This window comes from Mixia osmundae, assembly GCF_000708205.1.
Source record: "Mixia osmundae IAM 14324 unplaced genomic scaffold scaffold_9, whole genome shotgun sequence".
NCBI lineage: Eukaryota > Fungi > Basidiomycota > Mixiomycetes > Mixiales > Mixiaceae > Mixia > Mixia osmundae.
In genome coordinates this window covers 437,315-461,131 of record NW_014575555.1, presented here as the reverse complement: position 1 = coordinate 461,131, position 23,817 = coordinate 437,315, and the positions used below count along the sequence as shown (strand labels likewise).

Below are 23,817 nucleotides of genomic sequence, written 5' to 3'. Positions count from 1 at the left end.
AGTCGTACAGTAGGGTTCATCGGCCTTGTCTTATGTCTTCAGTGCGCTCTGATGCTGCCGATCGCTATGCGTATTGAGGACGTCACCACCCGTTTGGGAGTGATAAGTGGGCGACCATGCCTCTTGCACCTTGAGCTGGTTCGCGTTGCTTTCTCGTCTATCAAAAAGTCCCGGTAAGGACTCTGGCTGTGCATGTCGCTTGTGGTGTCGACCTGGCGCCTTTGGTAAGGCCACAGGCGGCGAGTCTAGGGAGGGCTCTACAATGATACCATATGCAACAGGCTTGCTGGACATCCGTAGACGTGTCTTTGATCCGTTCGTGAGCGACGGAACCAATGGCGTCAGGTGTAGCATATCCTCTGCGCTCGCTTGCGGTTGTGTTTGACCAGCATGATGAACGAGAGCCAAGTCGTAGCTTTCGCCTGCCTGCGTACACTGACCGAGCTTGCGGCGCTTGTCTCTCTTCCGTTCGCTCGAGCTCGGCAAGCCAATCTCTACCCCTTCAAGCGCATGTATGTCAAACTGTGCAGCCTCTCGATGAGCATCGTTCTGCCAGCTTGATTCGAATGGAGCTCACAGAGTCAGGCACTCGAACGACCATGAGCTCCAAGTCTTCATCATCGTCAAGGTTTGCAAGTGCTTCGGTCTCTGCACTGTACAAGCTATCGGCGCCGACAAGCTTCGATTGAAAGCCTGAGCTGCTCGAACGTGAGCACTATGCGAATCATCAGGGTCGATAGCTGATTTACCGAGGCGCATTCGCGAGATCTTGATCGCTCGCGGAGGCTCTCGTTGCGCCGACTGCTTCCAGATCATCGTCACTGATGCCGCTGCCGCTATCGTCAATGCCAGAGCTATTGTCAGAGCTCATAGCGCTCGCTTCGGCAAATTCGGCGGGGTGTCAATATAAACAGCGCGAAGAAATTTTGCGGCTTCGTCGACTGCACCAGCAAGCAGGCTGNACTCGCTTTGTACGAGACAGAAGCTGCTTGCGACTGATGACAGACTGTGCGCATCGCATCATCGGTAGTGCGAGCAGTCGCCGAACGATCATGCGAGCCAAATAAGCCGGCAAGCTCGCTTNCTTTCGTGCGATGCATTGTGACATAGCAAGCTCGATACAACCAACANCATTGCATGCTNTCTGACCCTAGAAGTTGTCTTCTCGTCGCTGGACTGNGGTCTGTCACANTTCGCGACAGCATGAGTGANTTGAGCNAGGTGTAAAGCGAGTNAAGACTGACCTTGACGGCGAGCAGACCGCGACGGACGCTACCGATGAGCTCGCCAAAGTCGAGCGTGAGCAAGCGAAAGGAGGGCGAGACAAAGTAATGACTGTCTGGCAGCAGAAAGTCGTCCAGACGGGTCGGCAGATCGCTCGAGGACACGCTAAACGGGTGTGCCTGGTCATCCCGTGCGGGCATGGCGTCGTGCTGAGCGACAAGCCGGACGGCAGACAAGAAGCGAGTCTGGATGCGATTCCGGATGACGCTGAGCTTGGTCTCTTTGGTCTTGGGNACGATGATGGTGAANCTGACGGCTGGCGTCTTTCGACGCGGCTTTGCGTTTCCGTCAAAGGGGGCCGACCGGTACATGCCATGTTGCGCCGACCAGCGAGCAATCTGCTGTCGTGCGACGCCGTTGCGTGGCGGCAGGACGACTCTCATGTGAAAGTGGANGCATGACCAGACGGCTTCCCTGCCTTGCATCANGCGAGGATTGGCTTCTTGCGTCACCGAGAACGGTCTCGGCGGCTTCTCTGTCATTCTCGCTTGCTGATCATGACCAGNCGCTCGCGGCCGGGTGTAAGAGACCGTCCTGCCTTTCCACGGAAAGGTCTTGAACTGCGCTGCCGGTCACTCGAGTCGTCTAAGAACGGAAGGCANTCANCTCACCCTGAGCTTNAGTGCTGCTCTGGTAGGCTGCGCTCGTCGTTCGGAGTCTGGTGGCCTCTCTGCAGCTCTACTGAGAGGAGGTCTTGCTGGTNCAAGCTGACGAGCGTTGCTACGGGTCGCCAGTCTGACGCTCATGTGCACATTGCCGCTGGCCGNTCAGCGCGGAGACCTGANTGACGAGGNTGCAAAGCAGTTCTGAGAATCGCTTGTCGAGATGGCCGACGTGAGTCAAGGTGGTNGTGGATGTACCGACTTCGCGAGCATCATGCATGACGTGGCGATNACNNTNAATGGACTATATATAACTAAGCAAGATTGTGCCAGTATCTACCTTCATAGTACGAGAGAAGCATGGCATCCCGTCAGATCTGCCCAATTAAGCCTCGTAACGCCCAGTCAGTAATGCGGTGGGGGACCACGCGTGAATCCTGCGGTAAAGTAGATTTTTGCATCTCGTCTGGGCACCACTGCCAGCTGGCTAGCTTTGAGATCTGCTGCGCTTGCTACACCTCGTAATTGNCGGGGCANCACTTCCATCTTTTGACGCGCGTATGTACGTATGCCGCGCCTGCCTTTTTTTAAATCGCTCCAATGTCGGATGTCATACTGACCTTCTGCCGCTGACCACGCCCAAATCTCGACACACAATGATACACTAGCATGAACCATCCGCAATGGACCCAGATTGACTATAAGGATGCATGCAGCCTTCAATACCAGGCGCGATAAAAGGTACTACATTATTGGAAACGGGTATTAGGGTATATGTGAACATCTCTTGTGTGCTTTACGGGTGCAAAGCTCTACCTCCTCCTAAGCCTTTACGTTGCCTTGCGGTGCGATATCGTAGACTGATTGGACATCGGCAAACTTCTGGTGCTATCAATGCCTTAAGAAACTCCTTGAACGCCAATCGAAGGCAGCATCACGTAGTCGCTCGACAATTCTTCCAATTGGCTTTCGTCGTCGCTGAGCGACTGTACAAGATCTTCAGCGACCCGTCGCCGACGGTCGCTTCAATGAGTACACAGCATAAAAACGCGCACGTTCGCCAGCCATGCTGGGTGGCATCGTGTTTACCAAGGACGTTGTTAGATGATCAGTCTGTTTTGAATCGATTGCAATGACTTTGCCGAATTCTTCTGCTGTAGTAAATTGATCCTGGCATGCAAGGCTGCCGAGACCCAACCAGCTGCAGTAGCAGGCATGAGTCGAGTTTGCATCTCGAGGCGCGCTACCTGCACAGGTGCTAGAATTTGGATCCAACGCCGTCGTAGTAATTGCGAGCATCCGGAGCGCAATTCTGTCCGTCTTGACTCGACTATGCGGATCCCGGATGCGCTTGGCTCGGGCTGGACCGTTAGTACGATCTTTGTCCTGGTCTTCGAGGAGCAGAGTGATAATATCTCCAAAGTCAATTGCTGACTCTTCTCGACTTGAGACATGCAATCGCCTCTTCCTATTTGGACCTATATCCTCTGTGTCAAAGTTGAAGTCCGGACATGAGGAAACAGAGTCGATAGCCTCTTGTTGACAGCCATATTCGGTCATCAAAGCGACTCTTCTTTGGATCCCGAGCGCTTTATAACGATTCTGCAAATTGACCATCTGACGCAATGCTCATTCGGGTTCTTGCACTGCACAATATATTGCTGCCTCATGGACGACCGGTATCGCGAACATATGGCCAGGTAGACGTTCTGATCCAGATCTGCTTCAATGGCTGTGATGCCAGAAACATGGCCGAGTTGGACGGCTGCTCTGAAGAGCGTGTGATTGTACAGAAAGATGAGCTGACTCGCGGTATCATGAATATGACAGTCGTGAACGATGCAGAAGCGCTCGATGCCCCAGCGTGAGGCGTTTGCGGCGGCGGAAGCGCGATTTGCTTCGCTCAAGCGCCGAGACGCGAAGATTAGGGGCTGTGTGACTTGGCCGTGGTCGATCATTAGATCTTCAGGCAAGGCTGAGTGGAGAAGCAACATGCGCGCAAGCTCCTCTGACGACCAGGGATGAGGCAAAGAATCAGATGCCTTGTCCCGCGCCATCGCCTCGATAAAATTCTGAAAGGCTCGCTAAGCACGGAATACTCGATGTCAGCTGCAAGCCAGGCGTTCAGACACCCTGCGCACAGCGATAGCTTTGTGCTGATCAGTTGTGCAAAAGGCTTCGACCGCAAACGCTCGTTTGTCCCCCGGCAGTACTCCCGCTAAGATAGTCGATGGACACATGATTGCATCTCGCTTTGCGCGGCTTTGACTTGGTCGCTGCTCGGGTCTCATTGCCTAATTGTCGCATCGGGTCGTCGACAGTCACTTCATTGCCGCCATATGGTTGCTCCGCAGCTTCGGCGCGTGAAACTACTTCAGCTTGCGCTTGCTCTGCTGCCTTCGCAGCCAGAAGTCCCGATCGCTTCGTGTGCCTTTCCTTAGTTCAAACCTGCACCAATGTGCCTTCGCCATTGGGAATCTTACAGAGCTCACAGTGACAGTAGTCTTTGCCTCTGTTACGAGGTATATTGAGACGAAGCGGTGGTTTCCATAATGCGTTCGTTCTGTCGAGCGCACACTACAGCTCGACGATGAGAAACACAGCGGACATGGCGAGATTAGCGGGTCGAAGAGGTCATGCTGTTGATCAGTCGCGTCGTGATAGTCTTACGGAATCCTCTTCGAAGTTCACGGACATGGTCGAAGACGACTCTGCGAGGGAAGCGCGATACAGCTGTACTTTTTTTGAAGAGGCGTCATATTGTGCAAGAAGTGGGTACAAATTTGTCTGCTTCTTCGATTTATTGACATGTACCAAGGGAGTAGCGCGGAATGTCAGGTCGGCGTGATAGCGGTCAATCGCGCAGGAACTGCTGCTACCGAGTCAGCATGCGCATCGTTAGACTTAAGATATGACTGACCCGGTGTCAATCCCAGACGAAACGAAGCGAACTTTCGTCATAGTTGCGGACAGTGATGCCACACATGCTTTCATTTGCTTGTCCGTCGGTTTATCGATGATCATGGTCGTGCAGCCTTGAGCATCTACTCGGTGACATTCCAGTGAAGCTTTTCGAGTGTCGGCCAAATTTAGGAGTGATTCCAGGGGCATAAGGCCAGCTTATGAGAATGAGGGTACGATGGGCAGCTTGTGGATCAGGCCGACAGTCTTGGGAGCATCTCATCGGCGATCCAGCCAAGGCCATGCAGATTGACAGCACTCTTCATGACCGCTCGCAATTGGGTATGCAGTGGTCCGGGATTATGGTGGTGCGTTGCGATCACAAAAGTGCTCTTGTTGTATGCGCAGAGGCTCGGACGGGGAGCACGCTGCGTAAGCAGCCCCTTATAGGGCTCTCTGGCAGAGGTGACGATGACATGCTCATATTGGACAGGCTCGACCGGTGACTCGAACTTCTGACAGCAGAGCGCTAAGCTCGAGATGGGTTCCTCGTATTGTTGGAGCGCCCTAGAGATGCGCAAGTCAAGCTCATTCGGTAGCTCTGGCCGAGCCATATCGATAGGGAACGCTAAGTAAAGTCAAGCCGATGACGGTAAGCTACGAAGAGGCAGGACCTCATCCTGAGTCACCGTCTGCACGCTTCGAAGTGGGTCATTGCGACTGCAGGCGTTCGGTGGGGTGTCGATAAAGGACGGAAAGGAGCAGAAGGTCAGTATGACATCCGACATTGGAGCGATTTAAAAAAAGGCAGGCGCGGCATACGTACATACGCGCGTCAAAAGATGGAAGTGNTGCCCCGNCAATTACGAGGTGTAGCAAGCGCAGCAGATCTCAAAGCTAGCCAGCTGGCAGTGGTGCCCAGACGAGATGCAAAAATCTACTTTACCGCAGGATTCACGCGTGGTCCCCCACCGCATTACTGACTGGGCGTTACGAGGCTTAATTGGGCAGATCTGACGGGATGCCATGCTTCTCTCGTACTATGAAGGTAGATACTGGCACAATCTTGCTTAGTTATATATAGTCCATTNANNGTNATCGCCACGTCATGCATGATGCTCGCGAAGTCGGTACATCCACAACCACCTTGACTCACGTCGGCCATCTCGACAAGCGATTCTCAGAACTGCTTTGCACCCTCGTCAGTCAGGTCTCCGCGCTGATCGGCCAGCGGCAATGTGCACATGAGCGTCAGACTGGCGACCCGTAGCAACGCTCGTCAGCTTGTACCAGCAAGACCTCCTCTCAGTAGAGCTGCAGAGAGGCCACCAGACTCCGAACGACGAGCGCAGCCTACCAGAGCAGCACTGAAGCTCAGGGTGAGATGACTGCCTTCCGTTCTTAGACGACTCGAGTGACCGGCAGCGCAGTTCAAGACCTTTCCGTGGAAAGGCAGGACGGTCTCTTACACCCGGCCGCGAGCGACTGGTCATGATCAGCAAGCGAGAATGACAGAGAAGCCGCCGAGACCGTTCTCGGTGACGCAAGAAGCCAATCCTCGCTTGATGCAAGGCAGGGAAGCCGTCTGGTCATGCGTCCACTTTCACATGAGAGTCGTCCTGCCGCCACGCAACGGCGTCGCACGACAGCAGATTGCTCGCTGGTCGGCGCAACATGGCATGTACCGGTCGGCCCCCTTTGACGGAAACGCAAAGCCGCGTCGAAAGACGCCAGCCGTCAGNTTCACCATCATCGTNCCCAAGACCAAAGAGACCAAGCTCAGCGTCATCCGGAATCGCATCCAGACTCGCTTCTTGTCTGCCGTCCGGCTTGTCGCTCAGCACGACGCCATGCCCGCACGGGATGACCAGGCACACCCGTTTAGCGTGTCCTCGAGCGATCTGCCGACCCGTCTGGACGACTTTCTGCTGCCAGACAGTCATTACTTTGTCTCGCCCTCCTTTCGCTTGCTCACGCTCGACTTTGGCGAGCTCATCGGTAGCGTCCGTCGCGGTCTGCTCGCCGTCAAGGTCAGTCTTTACTCGCTTTACACCTAGCTCAAATCACTCATGCTGTCGCGAACTGTGACAGACCGCAGTCCAGCGACGAGAAGACAACTTCTAGGGTCAGAGAGCATGCAATGGTGTTGGTTGTATCGAGCTTGCTATGTCACAATGCATCGCACGAAAGAAAGCGAGCTTGCCGGCTTATTTGGCTCGCATGATCGTTCGGCGACTGCTCGCACTACCGATGATGCGATGCGCACAGTCTGTCATCAGTCGCAAGCAGCTTCTGTCTCGTACAAAGCGAGTACAGCCTGCTTGCTGGTGCAGTCGACGAAGAACTCTTGCGCGACCGCCTCGTCATTTCAAACTCATAAGTGAGTGCACTCGTCAACAGCATGACAGAAGCAGAAGCGGGTCCATCGACGCCCTTTGTCAAGCCAGTGAACGTCATCTACTGCGGCAGTGCGCCCTTTGCATGCTGAGCTTTTGGCCCGTGCTGATCACGCACGAAAGTCTGCTCACTGCCCGCCGAATACTGCGAGTTCGGTTCGAGGATCTCCAAGTAGGCGTTGTGTGGAAGCAAGCTAGCTCTCCTTGACGCAATCACAGATGCAAGCAATGGCTTCAAGACGAGCATCCGCATCTCTACGCGCGATACTACTCTGACAGTAAGTCGTTTGAGGTCAAGCAAATCAGCCGTCTGAAGGCCTGCGCTTCAGCTGCAATGGATGAGAAGCTCTCTGCACTATCGCTGGAGCAGAGGGAAGCGCTAGACAAAGACTCGGCCAAGAAGGAGGCAAAAGCGGAAGCCAAAGATGAGAAATTACAGAAGCAACGACAGGCACGCTCTCCGTCTGAACGCGAGGAACAGTGCTCACGAGATGCACAGTCGTCTAAAGTCCTGATCAAGAGGATAGAGAGAACGAAACGAAAGCACGTAACGGCAGTATACGGTCTCGAAGTCTTTGGTCTGTCGTCGTCGCGTCCTCTGTTCAGCGCTGGAGTCTGATTGCGAGCGAGAGTGCAGAGGTGGATCTGAAGAAAGCCTCGAAGCTCTTTGCCAATCGATTCGCTACTGGCGCCAGCGTGGCTAAGAATGCCCAAGGCGAGGACGAGATCGTCATCCAGGGCGATGTGGCAGACGAGGTCGAAGAGATGCTACTCGATACCAGCCCGAAGATTGCTGCCATACTGGGCGGTGGCAGAATACCGGAAGAGTGGGTCATAAGCCACCCCTTCGAGTTGGACTGACGTGTGCATGACGAGCAGCAATATCTACATCACCGACGAAAAGAAGAAGAAGGCGGCTAGCTGATGCAGACTGGTGACCATACAGACTTCTCGCTCGTTGGTAGAAACAACAATGAGTGTGTTCTGTACAAATTGCAGCGGACCCAGCAGCATGTCAGAAAGTTTCTACTTGCACCTTGAATGCGCAATCTTCTCCCGCGCACCTCTGCCATTGCTGTCCTTCGGCGTCCTTGACGATCGGACCGGTGTAATCATGAACATGCTCTGCTTCCTTTCGTCGGTGCCAAACATTCGTGCGCGTCTTCTTCTTCAGATCGAGCAGCTTGGCCTCAAACTTCTTGCCCTTCTTGGCCTTCTTCTCCGCCTGTCGTCTCTCAAACTCCTTGTCGAGTGCCTCTGGCGAGCCCCACTTGCGGTCGCTGAAGGCATAGGCCTCGACTTGCTCGCGCAGGAAGAGCATCATATTGGAGTAATTGCTCCGATGAGGATTCGGCTTGAGCAGATGGGGCAGCAATTCTTCGTCCCGCAGCTCGGCTGGAGCAATAAATTCAGTGCGAGCTCATCGGGATGAGAACAGGTACGAACGGTCGGTCAAGAGGTAGTCATCTTTGCATTCGGTCTTTGTAAGCAGGCTGTATCGCTCCGGGTTCTCATACTTGCACTTTGCACAGACAGATACGCCGAAGATCTTCTTGAGCTGAAAGTCGAGCTCGATCGTTCCGCAGATGTTGCACTTTGAGTTTTGACGGCTATCCGTCGAGAGCGCTGCAGCATTTTGTTAGCACGGTCGAGCTTGCGACGTGACCGGAAAGCCTACCCGGATCCTGACCGAGACCCATGCGTTCACTCTCCTGAAGGCGTTTGAGGCGGTGCGCATCCGCTTGTGCTCTCTGTCGTCGCGTGACCTCGTCTTCCTCCTCGTCATCGACGAGAAAGCCGCCCTTGCTGTTCTTGAGCGTAGACAAGTCGTACTCGACATAGCTACTCAGCTCGATATGCTTCGGAAGGGGCGCTTCCTTGTCCGGGGAGGCCATGGACGCAGGTCTCAAAGGACCCGTCAAAGCTGCGCTGCCCTCTCGGTTTGCTGTTGGTCCTGGTCGGGGCGGTCGGGGCACGGCGTAGCGTGTGCCGCCTCTGCTTGCATCGCCCATCTGTGTCGATGGACCGTTGGTGATCGCATCTTGTAAAGCCTGATGGGCTCCCGCACTGTGACCCGAGCGAGCGAGTCTGCCCGTCTTTGAGGTATCGTGCTCTCCCGGAATGCTCGGGCCATCAAACCGAGAGACGTCGGGTGCAGTGGGACTGGTCGAGTCTGCAGGTATGACATGCAGAGCTCGCTTGCCGTTGATGTTGCGGAGTGCGGTCGAGGTCGCTGCGAGCGAGGAGGATGCTGACTGTCGGGAGGCGAGCAGCTTGGCCTTGGCTGCCAACCGGTTCGCTTCACGCTGCCTCACTTGCTCCGGCGTCAGGCTCAGTGCCTGACCGTAGACGCCACTCGGCGGTGGTGTGATGGCTCGATCTGCCATTGGCTCTGTTGCGGCTCGAGCTGATGGGAGGGGGATGGCTGTGAGCCAGTGGACGACGCGCTGATCGCCTCTTGCTTGCTTGCTCTTCACTCGCACTGACGCCAGCTGAGGGGACGCAGAGATGAGCGCCAGACCGGCAGCAGCACGTCTTGAGGCGCTCTGGAAGCTGCGTCAGTCGAGTGCTGACAAGACGATGGCCCCGTGCTGACGCCCGATGGCTACATGACAGAATCAGAGATCTTTCAGACAAACTACAATCCGCTCCGGCTACGAACAGGCTCAAAGATCCTGAAGCGCGGCCTGCGTGGACCGGCGATGGTGCAGTACTATCCTGCCCAGTTCAGCTTGTCCTACTTCCAACGCAAATTCCCGGAACTCGAGTTGGTCGATCTCCACGAGCAGACGAGGTGGGCTGCAGTAGAGACTCTCGGGCTCGAGCTGACCTGGACTCGACAGGTTGGATGATCTAGCAGCCTTGAAGGCGAGAGGCAAGGGCCAGGTGAAGAAGGGTCAAGGGAAGAAGAGTCAGATGGGCAAGAAGAAATGAGTAGCTCTCCGAGGTGTTGTTGCAGCAGTTGTCGCCAATGTAGAGTACAGCCACAGCATTGCATCCACAGCGATCGTACAACACGCAACATCATATCGCCTGCAGCATGCTGCCGCTATAGCTTGTCCCAGATAGCTTGTGCCTGCTCATAATCAGACGACATCCCGCGCGTGTTCAGGTTGAGCTCGTGCGTCTGCCGTGTCCGGTCGGAGCCTGTCACGAGCGTGACACGGTCAGCGGCATGCTCGTGAGACGGATCGTGTACCTACGCAGAAGCATTCGCGACCACGTCCGAGGATCATCCCTTGTCGCCAAAAGAGTGAAGCCAATGGACCTATATAGCTTTAGCTGGAGTCTGCCCATCGTAGATATCATCAGCTACCGCTCTGACGACCCAAGTAGCCCTGACGAACGCTTCCGGCCCAATGTCATCCAGTGAGACGGCATTGCGGCCAATCTGGCTCGGCAGCGCGTGCGTATCCGACCTGAGCTTTTCGAGCGCAGCCTGACTCCTGCCCAATCGTTGCTCGAGATCTGCAATCGTCTTGCCGAGCGTGTAGTTCGTGGATTGCAGTGAGGACAGCTTTGCCTCTTGATCCCTCTCAGAGGGCAAATGAGCAGGTCGCGCGGTCGAGAGGAGCTGGTGCGCCAACTGCTGCTCGAGTTCTGTCCGACGATCAGGCAGTAAGCCAGATCAGCTCTTGCTGTACGCTGGGCGGACCTTGGACAGCCTTTCGACGCCCTTGCGCCTCTTGTTGCTGCTCTACTTCGCGCCGCTCGAGAGCTTCCAACGCGCTCGCTAGCTTCGTGCTATCGTCGGCATCTGCCAGCAGTGCACGCGCCGACGAAGCTAGCTTGAGCATCTCGCTCTCGCCGCTCATCTCCGGATTCATCCGGGTCCACTGCTGCCCGTCCCTGCGTCGTTGTCGTTGCGCTGTTGTCGAGATAGGCGCGTCTCTTGATTTGTGCGGAGGAAGCGAACCTTTCAATGTCTGGCAAAGTCGTCCTTGTCACCGGCTCATCAGAGGGCGGTATCGGCAATGCCTGCTGCATTTCTTTCCACAACGTATGTCTCTATCTGATCGCTCACACGAGCGCTCACACCTCTGCTTTAGGCGGGGTGCAAGGTCTACGCAAGCGCACGCCGACTAGAGTCACTTGCCAGCCTACGCAAGTCTTTCGAGCGCTCAGAGGACTAGGCTGACAGTTCGGAGCAGCGGATTCGATCGAGAAGATCCAACTCGATGTGCTGGACAAGGAAGCCTGCCAAAAGGCGATCGAGCACATCATCTCAAAGGAGGGCAGAATCGATGTCCTCGTCAACAACGCAGGAGCAGGCGCAACGGGTGCCTTGCTCGACTTTGATCTCGATCAAGCAGAATCAGTCTACAAGGCCAACGTCACTAGCAGCTCGTAGCCCGTCGAGACGCGCTGAGCAGTGGCGAACAGGTCTTTGCGCCCATGCGGCTCTGTCAGCTCGTCGCGCCGCACATGGTCAAGCAAAGAGAAGGCCTCATCATCAATATCTGCTCGATTGTGGGCATCATCGGCACACCATGGGCAGGCAAGCTGCCCATCTATATGTAAGACACACGTTGACGTCACACACAGGCTGGTACTCGTCCAGCAAAGCGGCTCTGATCAGCCTGAGCGACGTGCTCAGAATGGAGGTGCAAGGATTCGGCATCAAAGTCATGACGGTCTGTCCAGGCAAGCTCGTCCTTGTCACGTATCAGATCCGGCTAATTGCATAGCCGGAGCCAGGTGCCGTTCGCTCCGGCTTCGGAGACAAGCAAGCCGCATCTCTCAAGACACCCGACGGCTCGCTGTATGCCAACGTGAACAAGTTCATCCAGGAGCGCGCACAGATGGGCCAGCAAGGTGCAATGCCCAATGCTGAATTCGCCAACAAGCTCGTCGCCTCTGCACTCAAGACCAGCCCGTCTGCCTACTTCCTCGCTGGCGGTAGAGCGTTCCAGTTCCAATTGATGAGCTTCCTGCCTCGCTGGTTCGTCTGGCGCACGCTCATGAAGCGCATGGGATGCTACAAAGTCGGCCTGTCGTCGAGTAAATGAATTTCATTGTCTCTGGAGCGTGTGATCCACGCGGTAATCAGATCAAAGATGAATCTCGATTGATCGCTAAATTTGGCAGAGATGTTCGTCGTGCCTGCGGTCTGCGCGCCTACCTCCGCCCTCTTTTTTTCAGCCGAGCGTCCGTTGAGGCACCGTCGAGAGTCGTACATAGCAAGGCGTCATGCTGGCTCAGATTGCGAGTGTATAGGACATCATTCTAGGCGATCACAAAATTCACTCGCCAGCACCGCACTGATCCTGACGGCGGAGGGTGACGACAGCCGTTGCTGCGCAGCACAGACCTTTAGATCCGAAAGAGACACAGATCCAGCGAGGCCTCGTCAAGCTTGGTCAACTCTGACCTATGATGGCAAGCATCAACATGCCCGGTAGTCCATCGCAAGAGGTACCCACAAAGGTCACACGACAGCGAGACAGCAAGATCCAGACGGACGATCGGACGATTGCACGCCAGTATGAGCCAATACGCTATGGCAGATATTCTGGCGAGCACAAACGGACGTCATCGAGGTCGTCATCTACCGACTCGAGCTCGTCTCGTCGGAGCGAACAGACTGCGCAAACGCCATCATCCGCCGCCACGTCTACCTCTGCTCTGTCCAGTCCGGTGACGACCTGCTCATTCGTCGAGAGCAGATCAGATCTGACAGAAGATGATTCGCCTAGTTTCAAGATGACTCTCCAAGCGGCCGACGAGACAGATGCACGCATAGTCAGCGAGCCACCCAGTGTCGTTGAGAGCTCGAGCTCGAGCTCGCTCAGTCGCGCGTCTTCACTCAAATGGCTCAAGATGAAGGCAGGCGGCATCATACAGCTCAGCGACTTTCGTCAGAAAGATCTCGCAAGGAGGGACAGCTGGGACTGATGACGAGTTATACTATAATGCCGCAATAGTATGTGCATGTGTTGTCATCTCAATGTACTCGACCGCATGACATCATGGTGGTCTACGCGATCGTCCTCAAATCCTGCGCTGCATGAGCCTATTGTTTGATGGCGCCCTCACAAGTCGAGTAGACAGTGTCACCCTTGCGATGATTGGTTGCCGGACCGAGCGTCAATCAATGGAGTATCGGGTTGCTTCGCAGCCTCAGCAACCCATGAAGACATTCGCACCAGACGCTGATTCACTCAAGCAGGCGAAGAACTCATCTGACCACATCTCGATGCTGACACGAGCTGCTCGCGACCACACAATAAAGGGCGCAAAGCCGCTAAGATCAGTGCAGACAACAGCGCAAAGACGAGAAGTTGCTGCAGCTTACAGAGTCGGCATGCGAAGCCCGATGACCGCATGAGGTCGGATGTGCAATGCTGCTGCGATGAGAGTGTTGCCTCGTTGCCATATGGCCGCCTTTGCGCTCAGAGTTCGAGNAAACANCNAGCGGCGAGAGAAGGTGGTCTGCCTAGGCTGTTTCGCCATCGGAAAAGCAGTGTGCATTGCCACACTTGCCGCGTCGATGTTGCCAGGCCGCGGTGAAAGTCGAGATTGAGTCAAGTTATCATGCTAGAGCCCATCAGGCGGTCGAGGAGGGGAGGCACATGGCAGAACTGATGCAGATCTCTTTCACGTGCAGTGTTGGCCAGGTCACTAGAAACCAACCGCTGCACGCAANGTCCGCGAACTGACATCGGCAATCCAGCGCAAGTGTTCGTNGACCCATAGCGGAGGCAGTCCTGGGGACTTCTCATCCTAGCGAAGCCTCGTCGCAAAGTGCGAGACATAATACGACTCATCAACTCGCTAGGCAGCAGTATATTCTAGGGGCTAGAGGTAGGGCGAGCAGACCGCTCGAGACAGTTGCCGATGAGCCAGCACCAAAGGCTGGAAGCGACAGATCTTGTGGTCGGGCTCGAGCGGACGGCTGACGAGGCTGAGAAGGGCTGAGAGTATCGCCAGTGTCGACAAGGGGTTGACCAGAGGGCCGCCAGAGAGTCGCCAAAGTCTGTGTCCGAGCGTCAGCATGAGGACGAAGATGGGTGAAGATCACAGACGAACCTTGCCCAGTGATACAGCAATCTGACAGATCTCGCCCCAGTGCTGTGGTGACCTCCTCCGCGTCTCATGATCGCTCACTGGCCTCGCTCGACGCTCTCGCCCAAACTCTCGCGTGCTGGAAAAATCTGGGGAAAGCTGCACTTTGTAAGTCGCGAAAAATCATTACGTAATACAACATCATTGGCCGCCTCGCGGTTCAAGGCAGACGAGCCGTAGAGTCTGCTGAGCAGTCACCCGTCTCAGATGTGAGGTCAGATCCGCTTGATCCAAGACCGAAACGATTGAGCCGTCATAGACGTTGTAACGAGGCGACAAGCCGAGCACGGTCAAGACGTTGAGACAGTATCGTAACCTCGTCGCCAGTTCCTCGTCCTCGACCGGTGCACCTAGTGCCATTTTCAATATTGGCGCCAGGTCGGGGTGTTCAGACTGGATGAAGACCGTGCGATGGCCTTCGGGAAGACTACGCGACCAGTCTGCACACTGCTTGAGGTGATCCGCGTACGCTTGCCAGCTCGGAGAATGTTTTGCCAGACCGTACAGAGACGCCCGCACGGTATGTACGGAGAGGTGAGGCATCAGGCGCTCGCAGCTGCGTCTGAACAGGTCGGCCTTGATGCGAAAATGCTCCTGAGCCTTCTCAATTGGCGAGGCAGACAGAAGAAAGGCGCGGCGCAAACAGCTATGATACACTGCGATCATTGACTTGAAGTTGGCCTCTTCCTCTTCCGAACCAAGACGATCCTTCTCGCCATGTATGACCTTGCTGAGCTTCTTCAGTAATGGCAGTGCAGAATCGGCATAATGTTTGTCTAGCTCCATGCGACAGGACTGTGCAAGTCTCCGGGCGGTCTCTGTGAGGACGTTCTGACTGGGCACGATCTTGCGTTCCTTCTGCACACTTTGCATCCTCGCTTGCGCCTCTGCCGTTTCCGAATCAAGAGCAGCTAGCAGATTCTTAAACCCTACGCGAGTTTGTCCGTCTGTACGTGGCGCGTTGGGAGTGTCCGCAAAGACAAGTACAGGCATGAGATCGTGACACATCTTTGCAAAGACGATGTGGGTAGGCTTCGGCTTTGTACGCAAGAGGAGATCGATCTGGACGGCCAGGCCATTGGCAAGCGTCTGACAAAAGACGGCATCCACTTGGATTTCATCCTTCAGCATCTGCTTCAACATCTGTGCGATCCTCCTCGTTCTCGGTATGACACCAGAGGGTGTGACGGGCAGCGTGAGGACCTTGAGATGAATCGTCCAATCTGTCAGGTGTCTCGGTCTGTGAAAGATTGGCAAACGCCCCGAGAGCTCGTTGACCAGTCTTGGCTGGGGCGTCCGAGCTGCATGAGCAAGCATACGACTCTGCTCTTGGTTCTCCGGTGTCTCTAGCGTCTTGGCTGACCAGATGTCTTCAATCCGTCGGACCGACTTGTAAAGATCGCTCGTGCTTGCATACAGGATCTTGAGCAAAGCGGACAAGGCTCGGATGGACATGTCGTCTGCATCCGCAACGGATGGGTAGATCCATTCGTCGTCTGGCCATGCATTGCGGCCGTATGGTAATGCTCTGGCCAACGTTGCGAGTTCATGTCGACCAGATTCTGCGAGGGCAAGTCGGAGGCTCGCACGAGCGCTAGACTCGCTTTGACGATCTTGAACATGGCCCGTCAAATCATTGTCACTATGCGAGCTATGCAGAACTCGTGAGCTTCCCCGGCTGAGCTCGACAGGATCACGGGCCGACTGTCGATAGCGTGTGGCATGGCACAAAGAGGGCAAGGGTAGCAAGAAGGCTGGCGGCAGCTGTGAGGCTGAGAAGCTGCTCAGTCGACTCGCCAATGCTGTTCTACGCATGCAGCATCACACACCCTCGGTCAGGCGCAGATTTCGTGACTCATACAAGCAGGCTCTGTCTTGCATTAAAGGCGCGAACTACTTTTCTCGCGAACTCAGCTCGACCGCGTTCTGGAAAGCGCCGAGCAAGGCGGTCATCTGTAGCTTCTCGCTCCCTCCCGTACTCAGGCGATGTCTGCACGAGATTCCTCAGCGATTTTCTGCGGTAGGCAAAGGCTTTTACGCACTCGATTTGTGCAAGATGGTCGAGGAGATAGATTCGCGCATGGGGAGGCATGTCCAGCCCGGACAGCGCCTCTCCCAATCCCGCGATGATATCCTGCAAAGCAAGACCTTTGTCCGTCTTGATCGCCACAACACCTGCATGGCTCCCATCAGCCGGAGCAGCTCGCCTGCTGCTCAGGAGGACTCACGCTGGTACGCAGTCTGGAACTCGTCAGACATCATGCTTGTGACCATCTCGTCGATGTCTGCCGGATGTGGATTGCCTGTACAAGCATAGATCGCTCCTTCGTCCACGACGGGGTAGGCCGAGTGACAAGCTTGCAAGACATTGAGTGCCCGTCGCATATCGCCTTTCGACAGCTTGAGCAGTGCTTCTCGACCGTCTTGAGTCAGATTGACGCTGTATGTCGCGGTCAGTATGATGATGATGAGAGGATGCTGTCCTGAGTGGAGTGGGAGAGCTCACGACTCGGCATCTACGACGTGCTGTATCCTTCTATCGACTTCTGTTGTCTCGAGTGGCCCGAACCTGCAAAAGCTTGAGCGCCGATACAATTCGCCTGCTGGTCACGACAGACCTGAAGCGAGTACATCGAGACTGGACGGCCGGGATGATGCGGTTGACGTAGTTGCAGATGATACAGAATCTGACGTTCTTGGTATATTGCTCGATGACCCTTCTCAGCGCGTTCTGGGCCGTCGTCGTCATCATGTCGGCTTCATCGAGAATGATGAGTTTGTAGCCCGACGAGAAGATCATTCGGGTCGAAGCAAAGTTCTTGATCTGGTCTCTGACGACATCGATACCCCTATCGTCGGACGCGTTGAGTTCGAGCACATTGTTGCGCATGCTGCTGCCCTCTTTGCCCTTGCCGCTCACGCCACCTCGTATCGAATTGCCCGTGCCGCCGTAGATCTTGCGCGCGACGGCGAGAATGGTGGACGTCTTGCCAGTGCCCGGCGGTCCATAGAAGAGCAAGTGAGGCAGTCGGTTGAGCGATATAAATTTGTCGACTGTTGGAGACGTTTCTCTTGAGCGAAGGCTACAGAGATGATTGCGATGGGCTCACTGGTCGATACGATATCCTTGTGAGACACGACATCGTCCAACGTTGCCGGTCTGTACTTTTCCACCCTGTCACGCGTATTGCACGCAATGAGCTCTTTCCCTGCGCTCTCAGGCTGACTGACCATGGCAATGAATCTAGTTCGTGAGCCTCTACGGGCTCTTGCTTGGCTTTGCCCTTGTCGATGCCATATGCGAGCGGAGGAGGGGCGTCCATCTCGACATCCTCATCACGATGGTGGGGGTGATGCTCCTCGTCCGAGATCTCGTCGTGCTCGCCCAGCTGAACGATCGTCTTGCCTTCCGTGTCGATGCCGTCGTCTTCTGCAGCCTCGAGCTCCTCTCGCTCGTCCTCAGACGCCATGTCGCCGCACTCTCGCGTGTCGTTGATGGATCGCGTCGTCCCTGCCGGCGGCGTCTCTGCCAGTCGAAGCAAGACGAGAAGGCGTGCAAGATGACGACAGTACAAAAGTCGGTAGCGGTTGTACTTCGAGCTCTGCAGCACTGACGGAGCAAGGACGGGCAGAATCAAAGATATCGAAGATGAGATGGTCTGTCCCTCTGTGGACGGTCAACCGTCATTTTCTCATACAGCTTGCACGTAGGCCAAGACGCAGAAGAACAAGGCGACCAGTGCCCATCTCGGAATCCTCAAGGCATGCTCCGCCTGGACAGGCATGACCAGACAGATGCTCACGTTTCCGGGCCGATGACAGTCCAAGTTGGCAAAACTACGCAGAGAGCTACTGACGCCTACCTCGAGCGGGGGAGGTGCCGGCGTCGGCTTCGATGTCGCTCGAACGGGCATCGCGAGTGTCGGCTTTGTCGGCTTCCCCTCGGTCGGCAAATCGTCACTCATGTCTGGCTTGACGGGCACGACTTCCGAAGTGGCTGCCTACGGTCAGCTCGGCCAACGACGCTGCTACTGCTCTAGCTAAATTGGGATCTTGCAGAGTTCACAACACTCACGACTGTGCCAGGCACGATGAACGTACACGGCGCAAAAGTACAGATACTCGATTTGCCCGGTATCATCGAAGGCGCCAAGGACGGCAAAGGTCGCGGTCGGCAAGTCATCGCAGTCGCGCGCAGTTGCAACTTGCTCTTCCTCGTCCTCGACGTCTGCAAGCCTCTGGGAGACAAAAAGATCATCGAGGATGAACTGGAAGGCTTCGGCATACGGCTCAACAAATCGCCTCCCAACATCACTTTCAGGAAGAAGGACAAGGGTGGTATCAACATGACCAACACCGTCCCGCTCAATCATCTCGACTTCGACATGGTCAGAGCTATCCTATCAGAGTACAAGATCCACAACGCCGATGTTGCCTTTCGATGCGATGCCAATGAGGACGATCTGATCGATGTCGTCGAGGGCAACCGGATCTACATTCCTGCCATCTACGTCCTCAACAAGATCGATGCCATCTCGATTCAGGAGCTGGGTGAGCTCAGTCGCAGCACGAAGCAGGCTCTTGCTGACGTGTAGCACCAGATCTGCTCTACAGGATACCGAACAGCGTGCCCATCTCGGCCCGACAATGGTGGAACATCGACGAGCTCATCGAGGTCATGTGGGAGAAGCTCGATCTCGTGCGAGTCTACACAAAGCCGAGAGGACAGCAGCCCGATTACTCTTCGCCCGTTGTGCTCCGATCACACAGATGTACCGTCGAAGACTTTTGCCAATCCATCCACAAGGACATCATCAAGCAGTTCAAATAGTACGTTCCTGGACTCGCACGCTCATGCATCTACTAACCAGCTGGCACCAGTGCTATCGTCTGGGGTACCAGCGCGAAGCACTCGCGAGGGCATAAAGCAGGTCTGGCGCACCGTCTCGAGGACGAAGACGTGCTGTGCAGTGCGTTCTGCTCTCGTGCTGCAAGTGGAGCCGAGCTGACCCAGCCTACAGTCGTCAAAAAGTGAACCGGACCTTACAGTGTTGTTGCTTACCACCAGTCGCTTTGCAAGCATAGTCTGTTCTGCTGAATGATCACATCCGTCCAGGAGGGCGCATCAGAGCAATTTGAGGTGACCCGTGACTTGATCGATCAGTTGCTTCGGCGCAGGACCGATGCCCAATACCGTCGTCGAGCCTGCTGCGATCTGTGTTCGCCCGCTATGCACCCATTGCGTCAGAGGATGAGTTCATGGGGGCTGGCAACGTACGCGTCTTGGATCGTGCGAGCACACAGGCCAAGCGATAATGCTTGTGCTTGCAACAGGAGCAACTCGTCCTCAGAATCGCACTTGAGCGCAATCTTTGCCTGACTGCTCGAGCACTTCAGGATCTCGAGGACATCCGAAGAGAGAGAAGACGGACCCTGTGCGTTCCCAATGTTGGACGAGAGCAGCATTGGAACGCGAAAGCGTCTTGTAGCATGCCAGACTTGCGTGTCTGAATGTCGCAGAGTTCAGCTCGCATCAGATTACACGAGCAAGGTACGTGCGAGCATTGCGCGGCGATCTTGCCCTTGGTCATGCCGAGATCGGTGCGAACGACGAGAATCTGTATTCACCCTTGAGAACGAGATCATTCACGGACAATCTGGCAGACCATCTTGCATTCCTCAAACAAAGCAGCCTTGACCTTCGAGAGAGCCTCGTCGTGCTCGGATGAAGAGTCCTCCGAGTCTGCCTCCTCGGATGGAGAGGGTGTGCTGATGCATGCACACGACATGAGCATGATTGATTTGTAGATGTGCACAGGGGCTGCTCTCACACGATCGGAGGTTTTCTCTGGCTCGGGAGGGAAGTAGAGCCGAGCCGAGCGAAGCCGTAGCCTGCCGCAAAGGACACAAGCGAGACGACGGTAAGCTTGAGCATGACCTCGACAGCCCACGGTGAGACAGTGACGTGTAGATTGAAAACCGACGTTCCTTTTTGAAGATCGCCTCGCGAGATCTACCAACTTCGGAAATCTCTCGAACCGACAGGAGGTCTTTCACGAGAGCGCCAAACAGCTCTGCACGGACCCGGTCTGCTCTTGTAAAAAGGCTGCCACTGTTGAGCAGGTAGTACAAGAGCAGCGAGTCAAGCTAGTGTACCAGCCAACGATACACAATAAGGCATGAGCGACCCTGAGCTTGCAATGTGCTGCATGCTGATATTAGCGCGACAGGCCAGAGAGCACACAGTCAAGCATCGAGCCTGCGACAATGTCTGCACCTGCACCTCTGGTCGGCGAGCCCATCGTCAGACAGACTTCCAACGTGCCCACAGATCAGCACGAGAAAGTGCTGGCCTCAAAAGTTGAGCATGAGGAGTTCATCGTCGAAGCCGTCCTCGTGAGTGGCTCACTTCTTCATTGCTCGACCACGTCCGACAGCTCTGAAGCGCTGTCGGCACGCGTCGTCAGAGAGCGAGGCTGACAAGACAGCCAGTTTGACATGGATGGCACGCTCGTCGATTCCATCCAGGCCGTCGAAGCTGCGTGGGGAGGCGTCGCACTCGAGCTCGGCAAGGACCCACAAGAGGTCATCGATGCTACCCATGGTCGTCGCGCTATCGACAACTTGCGCGATCTCCGACCCGACCTCGCCAAAGTGCCAGAATCAAAAATGGATCCGCACGTCGAGGAATTCGAGCAAAAGATTCTCACTCATGCTGATCAGTATCACAATGAAGTCCGAAGTCGCAGACAATCAGCCGCAGAATCGATCAGGAGCTCTCGCTCGAATTCGCGAAAGAACTCCTCCATCTCGCTCTCGAAGCCACCCTCCCGCAAAGGATCCTTCGCCTCCGAGCTTACCAAACGTATGCAGGTCCGTCATTTCGCTTGCGCCTTTTGTGCGCGCTCATGTGCGAACAGTTCACCCGTCTGACTGAAGCCAAGCCCGTCAACGACTCATCCAATGCAAGCCCGATCGAACGCACAGATTCGCCAGCGAATGGTTCTAAAGATGCCACTTCGGCAGTATTGGACGAGAATCCGTTCGACGACGATGACGATGACGAGGAGATCGACATTGACGCCCTCGACGTCGATGTTTCCGACCTCATTGACCGTTCGTGCAAGATCTTGCCCGGTGTCAAACGACTCATCGACGGACTTCCTGCTGACCGCTACGCGGTCGCTACCTCGGGCGCAAAGGTGATTGCTACCTCACCGCTTCTCAGCAATAGCTAAGTAAGGTCGCAGACCTACTGTTATGGTGCACTCAAGCGAATCGGCATCACCCCGCCGGCGGTCACGGTCACCGGTCAGTCGATCTCTCTTCCCTCCCTTCATACTTTGCTAAACGGCATATTGCAGCGGACGACAAGCACCTGCTTCGCGGCAAGCCGCATCCCGATCCCTTCATGCTCGCAGCGAAACGACTTGGCTTCGATTGCAAAGACTGTCTCGTCTTTGAGGATTCGCCTTCTGGCATACGCGCTGGCGTGGCCTCCGGCGCAAAGACAATCGCTGTCTGCACATCTCATCGTACGTCCTTGTCCGCGTTCTCTCTCCTACGCGCTCTGATCAACGTGCTTTATTCGTAGCTGCTAGCAAGATCAAGGATTCAGGCGCCCATTACCTCATTCCGACGATCGAATGCATCCACATCACACCTATGGAAGATGGTCGCCTCAAGGTTGTCATCGATCAGGCTCGCGTTAAGCGAGATCTGGCCGCATTGGGCGACAAGGTGGCCACGCCCGAGGTGCCAACGCCAGCGCGACCTTCGAGCGCTGCCGCCAACGCATCCACATAGATATTCTCTCTTCCGAACGAAGGAAATCTACACCGGCACATACATGTTTAACAGATCCTGCAAAAGTTTCGAAGCAACTAGGCGCTCTGGCCCATAGAGTAGAACTTTAGATGCGTCCAATGTATACATGTGTTCAGCGTGTCTTGCGAACGATTGGCATGCGAACATGCAATGTGACTACACTTCTTTGCTTGATCGCTCGTGACACCTTGGGGGCTTTGTACTTTATGGACGACGGTAGCTGCCTGCTGGACCACTGTCAGAGCCGCGGGGAGCAGGCGAGGCTGTGCGTCTCGGCGGAGGGGGTCGATCGCTGCCAAAGCGTGAGGGACCATCTCTAGGTGGGGGTGAGCGGCCACCACGAGGAGGAGGCGAATCACGGCCACCACGCGGTCCACGATCGTAGTCACGACCTCGGCCACCTCTGGCGTCACGATCGTGTCCACGTCCGAAGGGTGAAGGTGAGCGACGACGATAATCGTCGTCTCTGTCACGAGGGCCGCGAGAGCCGTAGCCTCCTCGAGGACCCGAAGGCGGTGAGCGATCTCTGTATCCTGCGGGCGATCGAGACGATGCGTCAGGTCGTTTCGGGACAGGCAGGGACGGTTTGGACACACCGTCGGCAGGAGAACGATCGCGCTCGCGGTCTCGGTAGCGAGGTGGCTCGCGATTGTAGTCATCGCGATCGTCATAGCGAGAGCCGCGGTAGCCTCTGTCGTCTCTGTGGCGAGGAGGAGGAGAGGGACTCATGTAGCGTCTGGGCGGGCCATAGCCACGCTCGGGTGGTCGACTGAGCGTAGATAAGTCAGCCAGATTCGGGCAGGCGCACGGTCTGAACATACATCAGCTTGCCATTGCGCACGTTGGGACATTCTCGAGCCCAGTGAGAGGTCTCGCCGCACTTGAAGCAGCCCAGACCATTCTCTTGTTGACGGAAGCGAGGTCGCTTAGAGACTTCGACCTTTATCTGGGCGCCGAGGAAGTGACCGTCGTTGTATTTGCTGACGGCGTCGAGGGCATGCTGTTCAGTTCCAAATTCCTGTTGTCATATAGCAAGACGAGCGCAAGCAGAGAAGCCAGTCAGCATGAGTTGTCAGACGTCATTCCACGCGCGCCGCTGACGTGTCAGCAGCCAACTTCGCCATGGGCTGCCGGAGATCGTCAAGAGCGAGTAGAACGACCGGCAGGGAAGAGTCAGACGGGGGAGAAGTTGCTCACCACAAAGCCGTAGCCAGACTTGAGCTCGACGGTGATGACTGGGCCGATCTGACCAAAGCAATCCTGGAGATCCTCGGTCGTCGTCGACTCTGGCAAGCCTCCTATGTAGATCTTGTTAGGTACAGGCTCCAGGGCGTTGTTGTCTGCAGGAGGTGCGCCTCTTCCGCCTGGATAAAAAAGCCAAAAGAGCCCAGATGTGAGTAATGAGGCCAATAGATCGCCTGGAGCATGCCAAGAGGTCCGCCTTGGTGGCAGGTTGGGTCAACGAGTGGTTCAGGAGAGCGCCATTAGCAAGTCTGGTCAGTCTGAAGGGCTGGAGTCACGCCTGCCAGCCGTCGAAAGAGCCAGCCTGACATCAGTCACACGCCAGAGAAGACGTCGCCATTCAGGCCGTCGAGGTAGCCACAGTCACAGAGAGAGCCAGCAATGATCGCACTGACCGTTCGCAAGGGACGACATGGTGATTCGAGGTCGGCGAGCGCTGCCGAGCCAAGCGAATGCAGGTTGGCCTCAATCTCTCACGCGCTCCAGCATCTATGACACGT

General features: G+C 55.6%; 16 protein-coding genes across 16 annotated transcripts; 6 read left to right on the top strand and 10 right to left on the bottom strand.

The window, feature by feature from the left end:
* Positions 1 to 30: 30 nt before the first annotated feature.
* Positions 31 to 871, bottom strand: L969DRAFT_96233 (uncharacterized protein; the record flags this gene model as incomplete). Its single annotated transcript, XM_014710794.1, has 3 exons — positions 31 to 522; positions 578 to 698; positions 750 to 871. The coding sequence occupies 3 exons, from the start codon at positions 869 to 871 to the stop codon at positions 31 to 33; spliced, it is 735 nt and encodes a 244-aa protein (XP_014566280.1).
* A 197-nt stretch (positions 872 to 1,068) lies between these two features.
* L969DRAFT_89682 (uncharacterized protein) lies at positions 1,069 to 2,003 on the bottom strand. The gene is made up of 3 exons (XM_014710793.1): positions 1,896 to 2,003; positions 1,245 to 1,844; positions 1,069 to 1,183 (listed from the first exon to the last, which is right to left on the bottom strand). Exons 2-3 carry the CDS (start codon positions 1,707 to 1,709, stop codon positions 1,151 to 1,153), a joined length of 498 nt encoding a protein of 165 aa, XP_014566279.1. The 5' UTR covers positions 1,710 to 1,844; positions 1,896 to 2,003; the 3' UTR covers positions 1,069 to 1,150.
* A 721-nt stretch (positions 2,004 to 2,724) lies between these two features.
* On the bottom strand, positions 2,725 to 3,705 carry L969DRAFT_597202 (uncharacterized protein). The gene has a single exon (XM_014710792.1). It carries the CDS (start codon positions 3,501 to 3,503, stop codon positions 2,886 to 2,888), a length of 618 nt encoding a protein of 205 aa, XP_014566278.1. The 5' UTR covers positions 3,504 to 3,705; the 3' UTR covers positions 2,725 to 2,885.
* Positions 3,706 to 6,031: 2,326 nt separating this feature from the next.
* Positions 6,032 to 7,147, top strand: L969DRAFT_104963 (uncharacterized protein; the record flags this gene model as incomplete). Its single annotated transcript, XM_014710791.1, has 3 exons — positions 6,032 to 6,166; positions 6,218 to 6,817; positions 6,879 to 7,147. 3 exons carry the CDS (start codon positions 6,032 to 6,034, stop codon positions 6,909 to 6,911), a joined length of 768 nt encoding a protein of 255 aa, XP_014566277.1. The 3' UTR covers positions 6,912 to 7,147.
* A 41-nt stretch (positions 7,148 to 7,188) lies between these two features.
* L969DRAFT_65552 (uncharacterized protein) lies at positions 7,189 to 8,316 on the top strand (the record flags this gene model as incomplete). The annotated part of the gene is made up of 6 exons (XM_014710790.1): positions 7,189 to 7,255; positions 7,307 to 7,355; positions 7,403 to 7,461; positions 7,513 to 7,761; positions 7,821 to 8,010; positions 8,063 to 8,316. 6 exons carry the CDS (start codon positions 7,189 to 7,191, stop codon positions 8,106 to 8,108), a joined length of 660 nt encoding a protein of 219 aa, XP_014566276.1. The 3' UTR covers positions 8,109 to 8,316.
* Positions 7,828 to 9,632, bottom strand: L969DRAFT_89677 (uncharacterized protein). Its single transcript, XM_014710789.1, has 4 exons — positions 8,862 to 9,632; positions 8,630 to 8,809; positions 8,063 to 8,578; positions 7,828 to 8,010 (listed from the first exon to the last, which is right to left on the bottom strand). Exons 1-3 carry the CDS (start codon positions 9,568 to 9,570, stop codon positions 8,199 to 8,201), a joined length of 1,269 nt encoding a protein of 422 aa, XP_014566275.1. The 5' UTR covers positions 9,571 to 9,632; the 3' UTR covers positions 7,828 to 8,010; positions 8,063 to 8,198.
* On the top strand, positions 9,585 to 10,325 carry L969DRAFT_89676 (uncharacterized protein). Its single transcript, XM_014710788.1, has 3 exons — positions 9,585 to 9,740; positions 9,800 to 9,977; positions 10,027 to 10,325. Exons 1-3 carry the CDS (start codon positions 9,692 to 9,694, stop codon positions 10,115 to 10,117), a joined length of 318 nt encoding a protein of 105 aa, XP_014566274.1. The 5' UTR covers positions 9,585 to 9,691; the 3' UTR covers positions 10,118 to 10,325.
* L969DRAFT_78007 (uncharacterized protein) lies at positions 10,066 to 11,010 on the bottom strand (the record flags this gene model as incomplete). Its single annotated transcript, XM_014710787.1, has 4 exons — positions 10,066 to 10,330; positions 10,387 to 10,472; positions 10,531 to 10,783; positions 10,839 to 11,010. 4 exons carry the CDS (start codon positions 11,008 to 11,010, stop codon positions 10,233 to 10,235), a joined length of 609 nt encoding a protein of 202 aa, XP_014566273.1. The 3' UTR covers positions 10,066 to 10,232.
* Positions 11,011 to 11,105: 95 nt separating this feature from the next.
* Positions 11,106 to 13,078, top strand: L969DRAFT_96226 (uncharacterized protein; the record flags this gene model as incomplete). Its single annotated transcript, XM_014710786.1, has 8 exons — positions 11,106 to 11,183; positions 11,233 to 11,287; positions 11,335 to 11,516; positions 11,567 to 11,681; positions 11,729 to 11,827; positions 11,882 to 12,184; positions 12,365 to 12,542; positions 12,586 to 13,078. The coding sequence occupies 8 exons, from the start codon at positions 11,106 to 11,108 to the stop codon at positions 13,076 to 13,078; spliced, it is 1,503 nt and encodes a 500-aa protein (XP_014566272.1).
* A 656-nt stretch (positions 13,079 to 13,734) lies between these two features.
* Positions 13,735 to 14,324, bottom strand: L969DRAFT_89672 (uncharacterized protein). Its single transcript, XM_014710785.1, has 3 exons — positions 14,213 to 14,324; positions 14,013 to 14,159; positions 13,735 to 13,953 (listed from the first exon to the last, which is right to left on the bottom strand). The coding sequence occupies exons 1-3, from the start codon at positions 14,278 to 14,280 to the stop codon at positions 13,950 to 13,952; spliced, it is 219 nt and encodes a 72-aa protein (XP_014566271.1). The 5' UTR covers positions 14,281 to 14,324; the 3' UTR covers positions 13,735 to 13,949.
* On the bottom strand, positions 13,952 to 16,538 carry L969DRAFT_78004 (uncharacterized protein). The gene has a single exon (XM_014710784.1). The coding sequence runs from the start codon at positions 16,061 to 16,063 to the stop codon at positions 14,390 to 14,392; it is 1,674 nt and encodes a 557-aa protein (XP_014566270.1). The 5' UTR covers positions 16,064 to 16,538; the 3' UTR covers positions 13,952 to 14,389.
* L969DRAFT_52519 (uncharacterized protein) lies at positions 16,142 to 17,718 on the bottom strand (the record flags this gene model as incomplete). Its single annotated transcript, XM_014710783.1, has 7 exons — positions 16,142 to 16,238; positions 16,291 to 16,423; positions 16,477 to 16,688; positions 16,755 to 16,817; positions 16,867 to 17,302; positions 17,359 to 17,423; positions 17,480 to 17,718. 7 exons carry the CDS (start codon positions 17,716 to 17,718, stop codon positions 16,142 to 16,144), a joined length of 1,245 nt encoding a protein of 414 aa, XP_014566269.1.
* A 90-nt stretch (positions 17,719 to 17,808) lies between these two features.
* On the top strand, positions 17,809 to 19,459 carry L969DRAFT_629396 (uncharacterized protein; the record flags this gene model as incomplete). Its single annotated transcript, XM_014710782.1, has 8 exons — positions 17,809 to 17,825; positions 17,881 to 17,905; positions 17,960 to 18,010; positions 18,071 to 18,254; positions 18,308 to 18,799; positions 18,850 to 19,078; positions 19,130 to 19,218; positions 19,270 to 19,459. 8 exons carry the CDS (start codon positions 17,809 to 17,811, stop codon positions 19,281 to 19,283), a joined length of 1,101 nt encoding a protein of 366 aa, XP_014566268.1. The 3' UTR covers positions 19,284 to 19,459.
* L969DRAFT_96221 (uncharacterized protein) lies at positions 19,374 to 20,043 on the bottom strand (the record flags this gene model as incomplete). Its single annotated transcript, XM_014710781.1, has 5 exons — positions 19,374 to 19,476; positions 19,527 to 19,628; positions 19,681 to 19,755; positions 19,808 to 19,866; positions 19,915 to 20,043. 5 exons carry the CDS (start codon positions 20,041 to 20,043, stop codon positions 19,374 to 19,376), a joined length of 468 nt encoding a protein of 155 aa, XP_014566267.1.
* Positions 20,044 to 20,355: 312 nt separating this feature from the next.
* On the top strand, positions 20,356 to 22,089 carry L969DRAFT_89669 (uncharacterized protein). Its single transcript, XM_014710780.1, has 7 exons — positions 20,356 to 20,425; positions 20,479 to 20,644; positions 20,741 to 21,121; positions 21,169 to 21,450; positions 21,499 to 21,559; positions 21,613 to 21,783; positions 21,843 to 22,089. The coding sequence occupies exons 2-7, from the start codon at positions 20,516 to 20,518 to the stop codon at positions 22,052 to 22,054; spliced, it is 1,236 nt and encodes a 411-aa protein (XP_014566266.1). The 5' UTR covers positions 20,356 to 20,425; positions 20,479 to 20,515; the 3' UTR covers positions 22,055 to 22,089.
* A 190-nt stretch (positions 22,090 to 22,279) lies between these two features.
* Positions 22,280 to 23,731, bottom strand: L969DRAFT_96219 (uncharacterized protein; the record flags this gene model as incomplete). Its single annotated transcript, XM_014710779.1, has 5 exons — positions 22,280 to 22,608; positions 22,672 to 22,844; positions 22,897 to 23,093; positions 23,273 to 23,439; positions 23,713 to 23,731. 5 exons carry the CDS (start codon positions 23,729 to 23,731, stop codon positions 22,280 to 22,282), a joined length of 885 nt encoding a protein of 294 aa, XP_014566265.1.
* Between the last annotated feature and the right edge of the window lie 86 nt (positions 23,732 to 23,817).